At 41.2% G+C, this 15,078-nt stretch overlaps 1 protein-coding gene across 3 annotated transcripts in view; it reads right to left on the reverse strand.

Moving 5' to 3' along the window:
- rbm19 (RNA binding motif protein 19) overlaps positions 1 to 15,078 on the reverse strand; it is a 249,000-nt gene that overhangs the window by 205,192 nt on the left and 28,730 nt on the right. For all 3 annotated transcript variants that reach the window (XM_080208402.1, XM_080208404.1, XM_080208405.1), the window contains exons 12-15: positions 14,279 to 14,400; positions 11,010 to 11,106; positions 5,568 to 5,678; positions 3,450 to 3,650 (exon numbers count right to left, since the gene is read on the reverse strand). In XM_080208402.1, the coding sequence (XP_080064528.1) occupies positions 3,450 to 3,650; positions 5,568 to 5,678; positions 11,010 to 11,106; positions 14,279 to 14,400 (531 nt within the window). The remainder of the gene's footprint in view (positions 1 to 3,449; positions 3,651 to 5,567; positions 5,679 to 11,009; positions 11,107 to 14,278; positions 14,401 to 15,078) is intronic.

Genomic DNA, 15,078 nt, shown 5'->3' on the forward strand with positions numbered 1-15,078 from the left:
CATGAAATGGCTTTGGCTGGTAGGATTAAGGAAAATCCAAAGGCATTTTATTCCTATATTAGAGGCAAGAGAGTAGTTAGAGGGAAAATTGGTCCTCTTAGGGACAAGAGAGTTATGTATTGAGTCGGAGGGAATGGGGGAGCTCCTGAATTAATACTTTGCGTCGGTATTCACGAAGGAGAGGGGTTCGGAATCGTGCGGTCTCTTGGAGGGAGCTGAGGATCAGTTGCAGGAGATATCTATTACGAGGGAGGAAGTGCTAGGGCTTTTAGGTAGCGTAAGGACGGATAAATCTCCGGGGCCTGATGGTATTTATCCCAGGCTGCTTAGGGAGGTGAAAGATGAAATTGCTGGGCCTCTGGCGCAAATCTTTGTCTCTTCTTTGGACACAGGTGAGGTCCCAGAGGACTGGAGGGTAGCAAATGTAGTACCGCTGTTCAAAAAAGGTAGTAGGGATAACCCTGGAAATTATAGACCGGTGAGTTTGACATCGGTGGTAGGGAAATTAATGGAAAAAGTACTTAGGGGTAGGATGTATGAACATTTGGAGCGTTGCGATCTGATTAGGGATATGCAACACGGCTTTATTAGAGGGAGGTCTTGCCTTACGAATCTGGTGGAATTCTTTGAGGAGGTGACAAAAACGGTTGACGATGGGAGAGCCGTTGATGTCATCTATATGGATTTCAGTAAGGCGTTTGACAAAGTCCCTCATGGTAGGCTGGTAGAAAAGGTTAAGGCGCATGGGATACGAGGCCAGGTAGCTAGGTGGATTGAGAACTGGCTGGGTAATAGGAGACAGAGGGTAGTTGTGGAGGGGACCTTGTCGGGCTGGAGGCCAGTGACCAGTGGTGTGCCGTAGGGCTCAGTACTGGGACCTCTCCTCTTTGTAGTATACATAAATGACTTGGAAGAGAGTGTAGGTGGTGTGATCAGCAAGTTTGCTGATGACACCAAGATGGCAGGGTTGGCGGGTACTGAACTGGATTGTCAGGTGATACAACAGGATATAGATAGGTTGGTGCATTGGGCAGTTAGGTGGCAGATGGAATTTAATCCTGACAAATGCGAGGTGATGCATTTTGGAAGGAATAATGCAGAGAGGAGCTATGTGATAAAAGGTAGACAGATTAGGAGTATAGACATACAGAGGGACCTGGGAGTGCAGGTTCACAAATCCATGAAGGTTGCGTCACAAGTGGAGAAGGTTGTTAGGAAGGCGTATGGAATGTTAGCCTTTATAGGAAGGGGTATAGAGTATAAAAGCTGCCGTCTAATGCTTTAGTTGTACAGAACGTTGGTTAGACCGCATTTGGAGTACTGCGTCCAGTTCTGGTCACCTTACTACCGGAAGGACGTGGAGTCTCTGGAAAGGGTGCAGAGGAGGTTTACCAGGATGTTGCCTGGCATGGAGGGGCTGGGTTACGAGGAAAGGTTGGAGAAACTGGGACTTTTCTCCTTGGAAAGACAGAGATTGAGGGGGGACATGATAGAGGTATATAAGATACTGAAGGGAATAGATAGAGTTAATAGTGAGAGATTGCTCCCGAGACTGGGTACAAACACGAGAGGTCATGATTTAAGGGTGAGGGGGGAGAGGTATAATTTGGAAGTGAGAGGAAGGTTCTTTACGCAGAGAGTTGTGGGGGTATGGAACGCGCTACCGAGTAGGGTGGTGGAGGCAGGAACATTGGACTCGTTTAAGGTTCAGTTAGATAGACACGAGTGAAACGAGGATGGAGGGTTATGGTAGGGGCTATTAAATAAGGTTAGAACCTCGGGAGACACCGGAAAAGCAGGCTTGTAAGATTAACGTTTTTGTCTTTTTATTCTGCAGGTGGAGGTCCACCTCGTGTCAAACGAGGGGCATGCACACGGTGGGTCGTGCGTGGGCTGCTCTTGGAAGTTCCGGGAGTGGCCTAGTACTTCGTGTCGGTGTGTGTGCTTGATCCTGGACCGGTAGACGGGGCGCCGCAACAGCTCGGTGACTAGCACTGCTAGCTGTGCAGATACGTGGATTGGGGCCTGTGTCTGTGGGAGTTTGCGCATTCTCCCTGTGGTTGCGTGGGTTTCCTCCGGGCGCTCCGGTTTCCTCCCACACCCCAAAGGTGTGCTCTTAGGCTGATTGGTTTCACCAAATTGACACTATTCTCCCCTGAATCTGGCTAAGTTAGGGGTTCCATTCGTAGACATGCAGGGTAGAGTAGGTGTAGGGTGATGCGGCGGCGCGGGCTCGTTGGGCCGAAGGGCCTGTTTCCTGTGCTGGGTTGTTCTTTGTTTGTTCTTTGTATATCTCCTCCAATTCCAGTACCTCATCTCAGCCTTTCATAGAATCAATACAGTTGAGAAGGGGGCCATTCAGCCCACTGAGTCCATGTGGGTGATCAGCAGGGGTGGGAGGCCAGTGATCGAGGTTGGCTACTAGGGTAGGTTTTTAGCCCTGCCGAAGGGGCGGGCGGTGGTTGGGATTCAGGGCTGCGCCCAGGCATGCTTGGGGGGGGGGGGGGGGGGGGGCGGGGCGCAGTGATCAGGCTGTAGAGCGGGGTGCAGAAGGTAAGGAAGATGGCCAGCAATTGGAGGATCAGCAGAAAGGAGCCACTCCATATGCGCCAATCTCTGACAAATCAACGCACGTGCAGTGGCCTGCTCAGCACTATGCTGCCCGCCTCTCCAGCAGGAATAGGCCCCGTCCACAGATTTTTTTACATGATATATGCTAGTCCACTCAACAGTGCACAGAGTGTGGGAGATTCTCTGAACTCTCACTGAAAAAAACCAGCGTGATTTTCACTTCAGTTTTCATGCAAATTCGACACTTTGAATTTTTTTCCGGAGAGTTTCTCTCAAGTTCTACTCTATTGAAGCCATTTATCATCTTGAAGTGTTTGTGGAGGGAAAATTAGATTTCTGGTAAACGTTTCTCTCTCCACGGATGCTGGAAGACCTGCTGAGTATTAACAGCTTTTCTGTTTGTTTCAGATTTGCAGCTTCCAAAATATTTTGCCTTTTGTACCTTTTAAGTTTCTCTCTTTTGAAGAAAAAAGCCTGTCCTGTTCAGTCTTTCCCAATAGCTGTAATCCCACCCTTAGAAACACCGGAGTAAACGCAAAAACTATTTACATATCCTTTCTGCAATATGGAAACTGGAAGTGTGCACAGTACTCCATGTGCATTCTAACCAAGTCCTACAGAAATCCCATACATTTTCACTAGTTTTAAATTATTTACCCCTAGAAATAAGTCCCAGTGCTTTGTTTGTCTCCAAAGCTCAAAGCTGAAAACTTGGATCTGCAGCTTCATTGGGTTCACTTCTCTAACATGGTCCTTGTTGGTTACTTGAATCAAAAACAGTGCCAGAAGGTTAAAAAGCTTCATCCTGTACCACTGAAACTTTAAAGTCAATAACCAGAACAAATTTGGATTTATAATAATCCTTGCACGGAATATACCTTGGAATATGCAAGTTTTGTAAATGCTTGTTTGGCCTCTGTAGGCTCTAGGAATTCCACGATGGCAGTTATACCAGCTGATGGAAGCAAAACCCTTCCAAGTCCTCCATGTTTCTTAAATATTTCCTCCAATTCCTTTACTTGCGTCCCTGCAGGAAGATTCTTTACAAGGATAACTGTTTTACTTCTTTTTCCAGAACCCTAGAAAAGTATTAAAATGTACATATATATAACTGTCATGCAAAAGAAAATATTGTATGCAACTTAAAACATGTGGTTTGTCTCATCCCATTAGATGCAGAATCATTCATCACAGAAGTTGGCCAGTTTACTATTCAAGTCCATGCAAGTTTTTTGAAAGTATTATCCAATTGGTTGTACTACTTCTGCTCTTTCCCTATATTAAGTGGTGAAAATGGCAGCCTTTGGCCTACTTGAATTCCCTTTTGGTGCATTTGCCCAGCCTATTTTTCCTTGTAGCTTAATGCACTCCAATTTACATTTGAGATGGAGCAGTCTAGCTTGCTCCCTTTCTCGTGTGAATTATGAAATTCACTCATGGTTTTTCCACTACTGTCTACCATTAGCCTATCTTCACCAGTCAATATACTTGTTTGGATTCATAGAGCTCTACACATTATCAAATTAGCCTCATCAACAATTTCGCAAATAGGAGCCTAGCTATTTGCTCACATTGTAAGCTTGACAGAGAAACAAAGTGCATCAAAGATATCTAGCAGATCACTGGCTATTCTGATCCGATCAGTGTTCAGTGTATCTTGCAAATGGGCTAAAGGTCACCACTTCCGAACTTGAAAAGTGCCCAATCTATCTCAAACTGCCCCAGAAAGGCAAAGTTTGTCAAAAATTTAAACAACAGGTTAAGCAAACTGTTTCAGGCTGCTACTATACAGTGGCAAACTGAATGGTATTTTCCATTATTAGGATGCTGTCGCCAGTCTGAAAAGATGTTTTACTACAATTGAGCAACTACATGTATGAATTTCAGTGTCAGGTAAATATACTGCATGATCCAACAATTGGTTGATCATATCAATCAACCAGCTGTTCGTAATAAGTAGAAGGCAGACCGTACCCAATCAGCCCATGCTTGCAAGATCCAAACTAAAATGTCTACTCTTAGATGTGATTCCACGATTGGGCAACATTTGCCGAACAATCCTAAAGAGGTAATAACCATACTAAAATTAAAATAATCAATTAAGCTCATAATGCAGATCATTTACACTTCCTAAAAGCAACATACATTTACACACTGGACCGAATCCATTCTCAGCAAAGAAAGGAACATGTTTAAGCCTCAAATCTTTCTGAATTACCCAGCATCAAGGGGAGCCTATATTTCTCTGTTGCCTTCTCCATAGCAACATCTCAGCCAATCAGAGCCAACTTGCCAATCAATCAATCAGCTCTCCTTTGCTCTTGTACAATTTGTGATTGTTTGAAATTTGGCATTTGTGTGTTTCTCCTGATGAATGCAAGGACAAAAAAGGTTCAGCAACCAGTCTCTCTTCTCAGTAATATTCAAGTTCTGCACTACTAAGTGACAACTATGTCTTCATTCTTGTATTCTATGTTCCTATTAATAATATACAACACGTTAATTCCAACAGGGTCTCTTAAAAAAAATCAAAATTTCATTGTGACATAATTGTTTTTATCTTTATTTTCCTGTGGTAAAGTTCAATTTTACACTAGGGAGCATCTACCAGGAAAAGAAAGTACAACAATTAATTAAAATACTTAATATTAATTTCAAATATTAAAAACAGGAATAAATACAAAATAACTCTCAAGAGTCAACTCAATCTTTGGAATTATAATCCGCATTCTGCTGACAAAAAAAAGGATTTTTCTAAAAACAGAAAACTGTTAAATAGTGAACTGAAGTACTGATTGGAATTTCTTGTACTCCTTTTCTGCAACTATATTTGATGGAAAACATGTTCAAGCTGTTGGACAAGAGATTAATTACCGCGTGCTTCATGCTTCAGCAACAGTGAAAAAAATACATTAATGTTTTTGTTTAATGCATTAATCAACAAAGTTATTAACACTTGTCTGAAATGTCAGCTGTATTTATTTGAATTGTCTTACCTGACTGAAGGAGTCCAAGCTAACTCCATTATCCACCAAGAACTGCCTGGTCTCTTGTACAATCTGTGTCTCACCCAGGGCCATGCGGACTGCAACACTCCCTTGTCCTTCCTTCAAAACATCAAAGCAGGGATAAACTATCGTAGTATACATTTCTGAAAGAAGTCTGCATACTTGTTTAAAACAGGTGCGCAAGAGAAGAAAACAGCTAGGGCATGCAGTGATTATTAAAATGCCGGAAGTTTATTCACTCTATCCAAATTTAACTAGTAGAAATGACTTTAATCTCATCACTTGCATAAACTTGTATATTATGAGCTAGCCATCAAATCTGATCAAAAATGATCCAGTGCAGATAATTATTTCAGCTTTATTGAGCAATAATACCACAAATTCTTTCCAGTGAATGTCATCACATAAGAACACAATAGGTTTTCACTAAAATTATAATTACTTTTCTAAATCAGTTTTATATCTTGACTGAATGTGTACCCATTACATGAGACACACAGCAGGAGAAAGAGGAGGATTGATGCCTACGAAATATTTTAACATGGGCAGTCTAATAGAAACTGGCTAATGTACCTTCCAGTAGGGAAGAGAACTTGGCTGGCCAAGAAATCACCAAATCTGCTGCTTTTGTCTCAGACTACACTCATGTCCCAAAACATTCAAGAAACTTTACAACTGACAGGGCTAATGTGACCAAGAATGAAAATACTGTGCAGTTGAGAGAAAATAACCAATGGTAACCAATTTATCACTTAAATCTAACTTAAAATTTAGGCTAAGCTTAGCTGCAAGGCTACTTACCAGCAACTTGTCTTTACAGATTTGCTGACTATTAGGGGATGGGAGAGAAACCAGGGAATCATAGACCTATTGGTCCATTATCTGTTGTGAGGAATCTGTTGCATTCAAGTCAGCTGCTCATCACTTTCTCAAGGGGCACCACATTCTGACAGGCAAACGGAAATGGATAGTAATTCTAGCACTGCCAGTGATGTCCAGATCCTCTGAATGATTAAACTAAAAATACACGCTGTTCAGACGAGTGAAAAGGAAGTGACTAGTGGTATCCAACAACAGTCTGCATTCGGGCCTTAACTATTCACTATGTTAATGTTGCAGATAACACAAGAGACAGCCAATCTCCAAGTTTGCCGGTGCCACAAACATTGGTGGTGTAGTTGGCAGCACAAAATTAGAGACATTGATATATTAAGCAAATAAGTAAAATTGTGGCAGGTGAATTTCAACACAAAGTAGGAGGTCACCTATTTTGGAAAGCAAAGTACTTTTTTAATGATGAATAGTTAACAGAGGAACTCCAAAGAGGTCCATGAACAAAGATCATTAAAATGTAGTTGTCAGATACAAAAGTAATCAAAGAAAAACAAAAGAATGTTAGCCTTTATAAATTAAAGGCTGGAACATAAAGAGGAGGAAAGTTCGTCACAATTGTACAAAGCCCACATAAGATCGTATCTGAAATAAATGTTTTTAAAGGCATGCAGCTCAGATTCACCAGAATGTTACCAGAGCTTCCAGGGTTAAACTATAAACGTGAAATACATAAGGGTTCTGCCATTACTGTAGTCTAAGATTATTGATAGGCAAAGGGATCTGGAGGTACAGGTACACAGGTCACTGAAAGTGGCACTGCAGGTGGACAAGGTAGTCAAGAAGGCATACGGCATGCTTATCTTCATCGGCCGGGGGGCTGAGTTTAAAAATTGCCCAGTCATGTTTCAGCTTTATAGAACCTTAGTTAGGCCGCACTTGGAATATAGTGTTCAATTCTGGTCGCCACACTACCAGAAGGACGTGGAGGCTTTGGAGAGGGTACAGAAAAGATTTACCAGGATGTTGCCTGGTATGGAGAGCATTAGCTATGAGGAGAGGTTGGAGAAAGTTGGCCTGTTCTCACTGGAACACCGGAGGCTGAGGGCAACTTGATGGAAGTCTACAAGATTATGAGAGGCATGGACAGAGTGGATAGTCAGAAGCTTTTTCCCAGGGTGGAAGAGTCAATTACTACGGGGCACAGGTTTAAGGTGCGAGGGGCAAGGTTTGAAGGAGATAAACGTGACAGATTTTTTACACAGAGAATAGTGGGTGCCTAGAACTCGAAGCCAGGGAAGGTAACGGAAACGAATGCAGTAGTGACTTTTAAAGGGTGTCTTGACAAATGCATGAATAGGATGGGAATAGAGGGATATGGTCCCCGGAAGGGTAGAGGGTTTTAGTTAAGTCAGGCAGCATGGTCGGTGCAGGCTTGGAGGGCCGAAAGGCCTTTTCCTGTGCTATAATCTTCTTTGTTCTTTATAAAATATATATTTCCTGTTTAAGGGGTGATTTATTAAGGATTTTAGGATTTTGAAAATAATTGATAAAGTAGATAAAAACAAACTATTTAGGCTGGTGGGGTTACCAAGGTCAAGACAACACAATCTTGAAATCAGAGCCTGGCCATGCAGAAGAGAAAGCAGGAAACATTCTACACACAAAGCTCACTGCCAAGCAGAAGTGCGCTAGCACAATTAATAATTTCAAATGAGAATGGCAGACTTTTTGTAGTGAAGGGCATTAAGAGATACAGATTCAAGGCAAATCAGCTGTGATGATGATATTGGAATAGCGTAGGTTAGACGGGCTTTAGATTGGTTTCACAGGTCGTCACAACATCGAGGGCTGAAGGTCCTCTACTGCGCTGTAATGCTCTATGTTCTATGAATGGTGGAACAGGCTTGAGAGAGTGATTGGCTGATCTTTGTTCCAACGTTCACTAAACAAATAGTTTAGCCCTTAAATGATACGGTAAGCAGGCGCATTTGTATGAATTACCCACGGAATCAAAACGGAAAAGGAGGCCATTCAACCAATTGATTCCATACCTACTCTATAAAGCAATCCAGTCAGCCCCATCTCCCCCTCCACACCCAGTCCCCACACTCCTGCAAGTACACATCCAATTCCCCACGAAACAAAAGTTCTGCCATGCCCATAGGCAACGACTACCAGGTCTTTACCAAACACCGTCGAAAAAAAAATCTTCACAGCAGCCCTACATCCCTTGTATCATCAGCACATAGAGAAGGCTTTTCTTTGTCTGCCTTACCTAAACCTGTCATAACCTCGCACACCTCTATCAAATTTTTTCTCAATCTCTTCTGCTCCAAGGAGAACAATCAGCTTCTCCAACACAACCTTGCAGCTAACCTTGCATTCGTGTAACTATTCTCATAAATCTCCTCTGTACTCTCTTAACAACTTTCACATCCTTTCTATAATATACTAAGTAAAAACTAAAATAACGAGAGCTATATGCTAGGCCCAACATCAGCCCTATTAATAGTATGTGGAAACAGAAACTAGAAGCAGAAACTAGGCCTTTCGAACCTGGTCCGCCATTCATTTTGATCATGGCTCATCATCAAATTCAATATCCTTATCCCCCAAAAGTCATTGTGACAAAAGAATCTCCATTAATTTAGATCCAGAACAAGTGTTTTGAATCCTGAGCTGTGTACCCTATTTTTCGTACTTTGATACATTTTTGTTCAGCCAAATTCCCTGGTAAATCTTACATATACTTTATGATGCTGCATCCCTGTCATCATGCAACAATGATGTGGATGTGCCGGCGTTGGACTGGGGTAAACACAGTAAAAAGTCTGACAACACCAGATTTTAGTCCAACCGATTTATTTGATAGTAAACGCACAAGCTTTCGAGGTTTCCCTAGAGGGAAACCTCGAAAGCTTGTGCGTTTACTATCAAATAAATCGGTTGGACTAAAATCTGGTGTTGTCAGACTTTTTACTGATTTTATCATGCAACAAGTCAGACAATTTTTTTATAGTCCCATTTAAACTTTAGCAAGATTAAACTAACCAAATGGAAATCTTTTTGTTTCTGCTTTTGCTTCTGCTTTTCAGAGCTCATGATACTTTGGAATACCACTACTACAGAATGAGCCCAGGAGAAGATTTGTCAAAATCATTAGCTTTAGTTAAATGAAGGTTTTTAATGGCATAGTTACAAGACAACTATAGCATTGGCACAAAGACCAAATCCAGAGTCAAGGTCTGCGTGATTTGCAAAAGAATCAGCTTGGACTTCAAATTGGAAATACATCAGCATTTCTGTATCAGATAAACTTGTCTCTGAGCCCTTGGACAAGGCATTTCTTTCATTCATTCCTCTGACATAGGTGTCGCTGGATAGCCACATTTATTGTCCATCCCTAGTTGTCTTTGAAAAGGTGGTGTTGTGGTCTTTTTGAATCGCTGCAGTCCATGTGTTGTGGGTTAACCCACAACACCGTTAGGAAGGGAATTCCAAGACTTTGACCCAGCAATTGCGAAGGGATGGCAATATATTTCTAAGTCAGGATACTGAGTGGTTTGGAGAGGAACTTGAAGGTGATGTTGTTCCCGCCTTTGCTGCCCTTGTCATTCTAGATGAAAGTGGTCATGGGTTTGCAAAGTGCTCTCTAAGGACCTTTGCTGCAGCGCATCTTGTAGATAGTACATACTGATGCTTCTGAACATCAGTGGCGGAGGGACTGGGTGTTGTGTGAATGTGGTGCTAATCAAGCGGGGTACTTTGTCCTGGATGGTGTCAAGCTTCTTGAGTGTTGTTGAAGCTGTAGCCATCTAGACAAGTGGGAAGTATTCCATCACACTCCTGACTTGTATCTTGTAGATGGTGGATAAGCTTTGGGGAGTCAGGAGACGAGTTACTCGTTGCAGTATTCCTAGCCTCTGACCTGCTCTTGTAGCCGTAATCTTTATGTGAGAAGTCCAGTTGATTTCACATGAGACACCATAACAATTACAGAAACAGATCATTGAACTGTTTGGCAAAATAACAAAAGAGTTCAAACCATTTTCATAGAGACAAGACGTTATTCTTCCCTGAACTGTTGTTTTGAATGCTACAAAGGGAGCAGCAGATTGGTACTGTTTAGAATGGGTATTCGAGTTAGAGTGGTGTGCTGAGGGCCCAGCAATAAGAGAGAGGGAGAAAAAAAGCTGGCAGGATAGGACCAGTTTTGTTCCCTTGCTAGCAAATCAGAGGAATTGCAGAACATAAGGGCATATTAACAGGAAAACAGATGAAAGATAACAACAAAATCATCTTTTTGTTCAAGTTTTAAAAAAGCACAATGGAAAATGAAAATTAATATTGCTCAACTCATATGCTCAAGTAAGTTGGTGATTTTGAAACATCAAAGGGCCTATCACAATAAGGCCTGCTCTTGTACACCATCAATCAGATCATTTGCTTATTTTGTTTCAGTAGGGAGCAATGCATAGTGCTGCAAAAAGGAGCAAGTGCTTGTGAATTTATATTCCCCATTTTACAATATTTTTGAGTGTGGTGGAGCCATGTGATTTATACAAAACTGCTTGCGCCATTCGAATTAAAACTTACATGATCGAACACTTGGCTTTTTGTAGCATTATATTTCGTTGCTATTGCATCAGCAACAGCATTAGTTCCCATAAATAAGGTGTTCCAGTTGTATGAGCTGAAAAGTACAAGAAAAACATTCATATTCCATACATAAAATAGAAAAATTTCACAAACTTAAAAATAAGTCTCTCCCCGAAACATGAATTTGGTGCAACTTGAAATAAGCAATATAAACAACACAGCAAAGTTCAAAGTTAGCAAATAAAAATCAAATTAGATAATTTGATTTAAAATGACTTCTGTCTTTCAAGGAAAACGTGACAGAAAATGAACTTCTCATTTCTGATTACTCTACATCTTAACTGATCAGAAGAGCATCACTGATAGTGTGGCGTCTGTACAGATGTTACTTATTTAGAATTCACCTTCCTATGTAGTAAGCTGGAAATCAAAAGTAATCAAGACATGGAAAAGTAAGCCTAGGATTATTGCATTAGCACTCCTTGTGACACCAATAAATAAAAAAACTAAATTAAAAAAAACTAAAAAGACTGGCCTCAGTTTAAAATTCGAGATTACTAATACCAATGAATCCAGAAACTTGCTTCAAATGATCCCTTGAAATAAAGAGCATTTCAGTCCAGGCAATGCAATTTTCTAACATTAGCCAAAAAATCTCAACTCAACTGGGTAAATGTGAATGAATTCCCAGCATGATCTTGTGGGAGTTGTCCTAGGAGTCCTCAATTTGGAGGAAGCACTGTATTCTAGGTGGTGGGACTTCAATGCCTAGAATGGCTTGGTAGCACCATAACAGACCAAGCTGGCCAAGTCCTAAATGACACAGCAACAAGAGTGGGTCTGAGACAGGTGGGAAAGGAACTAACAAGTAGTTAACACATTTATGACCGCATTGTCACCAACTGCCAGCCACAGATGCATCTTTCCATGACAACTGCACAGTTCTTGTGGAGAGAAAGTCCAGTCTTCACACTGAGGTTACCCTCTATTGTGCTCTGTGGTACCTACACCATGCTAAATGAGATAGATTTAAACAGATCTAGCAATTTAAGTGTGGGCAACCACGAGGCACTGTGGGCCATCAGAAGTAGAACTATATACAACCACATCTGTAACCTCATGGCCCAATATACTCTTACTTTACCATTACCATTGAGCTAGGGGATCAATCCTGAGTCAAAGAAAAATGCAACAGGACATGCTAAGGGCAGCATCAGGCGTACCTAAAAATGGGATGACAACCTGGTGAAGTTACAACACAAGACTGCTTATGCACCAAACAGTATCTGAATGAGTTAAGTAAACCCACAATCAATGGATCAGATCTAGGCACTACAGTCCTGTCACATCCAATTGTGAATGGTGGTGGATAATTAAACAAACTGGGGCAGCAGACTCCACAAGTATCTCCATTGTCAATGATGGAGGAGCCCAGCATATCACTGCAAAAGACAAGGCTGAGAAGCGCCAAATAGATGATCCATCTTGGTCTCCTCCAGTGGTCCCCAACATCACTGAAACCAGACAACAGCCTAAAATATCCCTCGCTGGATACTGCAAAAGCGATGGGCTCTGACAATGTCCAGGCAACAGTAATGAAGATCTGTGCTCCACAATGTGCCTTTCCCCTCATCAAGCTGTTCCAGTATAGCTACAACTGTCACCTACCCAGTAATATGGAAAACTGCCCAGATATGTCTTATACACAAAAAGCAAAACAAATCAAACCCAACCAATTACCTCCCCATCAGTCTATTCTTGATCATCAGTGAAGAGGACCATTTAAAGTGTTATCAAGCAACAACCTTCCATTGATGCTCAATTTGAGTTCTGCCACAGTGACTCAGCTCCTGACTTTATTACAGCCCTGATCCAAACATGGACAAAAGGGTCGAACACCAGACGTGATGCAAAAGTGACTGCCCTTGACATCAAGGCAGCATTTGACCGAATATCACGTGAGAAGACTGAGCAAAGATAGAGTCAATGGGAATCGGGGGGGGAGACTCTGCTAATTGGAGTCATGCATGGCACGTAAGTAGATGGTTGTAGCTGTTGGATGTCAATCATCGCAGTTCCAGGTAGTGTCCTCAGCCCAATCATCTTCAGCTGCTTCATTAAAGGCCTTCCTTTGATCACAAGGTCAGAAGTATGAATGTTTACTGATGATTGCACGTTGTTCAACACCATTTGTGATTCCTTAGATGCTGAAACAGACCGTGTCCAAACGTAGCAAGATCTGGACAATATCCAGACTTGGGTTGACAAGTGGTAATTAATGTTACTGCCACACAAGTGCCAGGCAATGACCATCTCGAACAAGAGAGAATTTCCCCATGACATTCAATAGCATTACTATCACTTACTATAACAACATCTTTGTCAACATCCTGGGGATTATCACTGATCTGAAATTGAACTGGACTTGCCATATAAATAATGTGGCTACAAGAGCAGATCAGGAATCCTGCAGCAAGTAACCCATTTCTTAATTCCACAAAGCCTGCCCACCATTTACAAGGCTAAGTCAGGAGTGAAATGGAATACTCTCCCATTTGCCTGGATGAGTGCAATTCCAACAACACAAGCATCTCAACACCATCCAGGTCAAAGCAACCTCTTAAATGGCACCCCATTCACTCCTCCACTACTGACAAACAGTGGCAGCAGTGTGTACCATCTGCAAGGTGCACTGCAGGAACTCACCAATGCTCCTTAGACAGCATCTTCCAAATCCACAACCTCTACCATCTAGAAGGACAAGTACAGCAGGCACAAGGGAAGGGAACACCATCTCCTGGAAGTTCCCTTCGAAACCATTCATCATCCTGACTTGGAAATATCTTGCCATCTCTTCACGATCAGTGGGTTAGAATCCTGGTACTCTCTCCTAAGAGTACATGTGATGTAACTACACCACTGCATTCTACAAACTGCATTCTGGAGTTAGTTTGCTGCAATAAATGCACATAGTCTTACGTTTCAATGCCACTAGACAGGCACATTACATTTGGAATCTTCAAACCACTTAAAATGCATCACACATGCATACCAATGTAAAAATGAATAATCTGAAGTTTGAAATAAAAGTTACAAAATTCAACATTTGGTTGGTCAATTGTAAACAAACAGAAACGAAGGAAGAATATTTCTATATTTGAAATTTTTCAACTATAGGATGCAAAGCTTTTAAAACCATAGACAAAACTATCAACTCAGCAACTACCGCCATGTGAATCTGTAATTTCAATGCATTGATATCCAACCTGCTACTGTTGGCCTTGTCTTTTGCTGCTTTGCTTCTCTTGTATGTAGACGAACCTGATGTATCAACCTCTTCAGCCTTTTCCTTTTTTATTGTAGATGGCAAAATGTGCATCATCCTGCCCTGTGTAGATAAAAAATAACATTACTGTATGTAATTATTCAAGTTTTTCTTCCAATTTCAAGCTGTTTTTTTGAACAATCACATGCTGCATAAAAGATAATTTACTTAAGAAATAAAGTTTCATATTTATCCATTAATAAACAATGGACAATTTGTTCAGCAGTTAAATGGCTTTAAACTGTGCCAAGACAACCATGTGACATAGCACACTGGTTTCCCAACATAATGAAGCAATCAAAAATCCGAATAGCCTTAAAACAAACTGTGCTAAAAGTCTGAACAAAACATTCTAAAATGAGCATTTCCTTAAATAATTTCCTAATGTATAAAGCATTTTATTTGAATTTGGGCCAGCAACACATTTTTAAATAAATTATGATTCTGCTCAATCAATAAGACATGCAAATGAATGTTTGTGCAATCTGCAATTCTTGCACATTAGTGTGAATAAAGGCAACAATTCCTGAGATTTATTTTCCCTTGAAATAACAAGTGCTGTTTTAAAAGTTCAACAGACTGCTCACTGAATTAAGGTGGAACACTGAGAAAGATTCAGTGACACCCTAAATAATATGAATCACTATGAGCCAGTCAAGACCAACCTGAAGTAAAAATTCAGTTGCATTACATTCTTCAGTAGATTTATCAGTGAAGGACATTTGAATGAGTATTGATTTT

This window comes from Carcharhinus amblyrhynchos, chromosome 20 (genome assembly GCF_965287045.1).
Source record: "Carcharhinus amblyrhynchos chromosome 20, sCarAmb.v2.hapA, whole genome shotgun sequence".
NCBI lineage: Eukaryota > Metazoa > Chordata > Chondrichthyes > Carcharhiniformes > Carcharhinidae > Carcharhinus > Carcharhinus amblyrhynchos.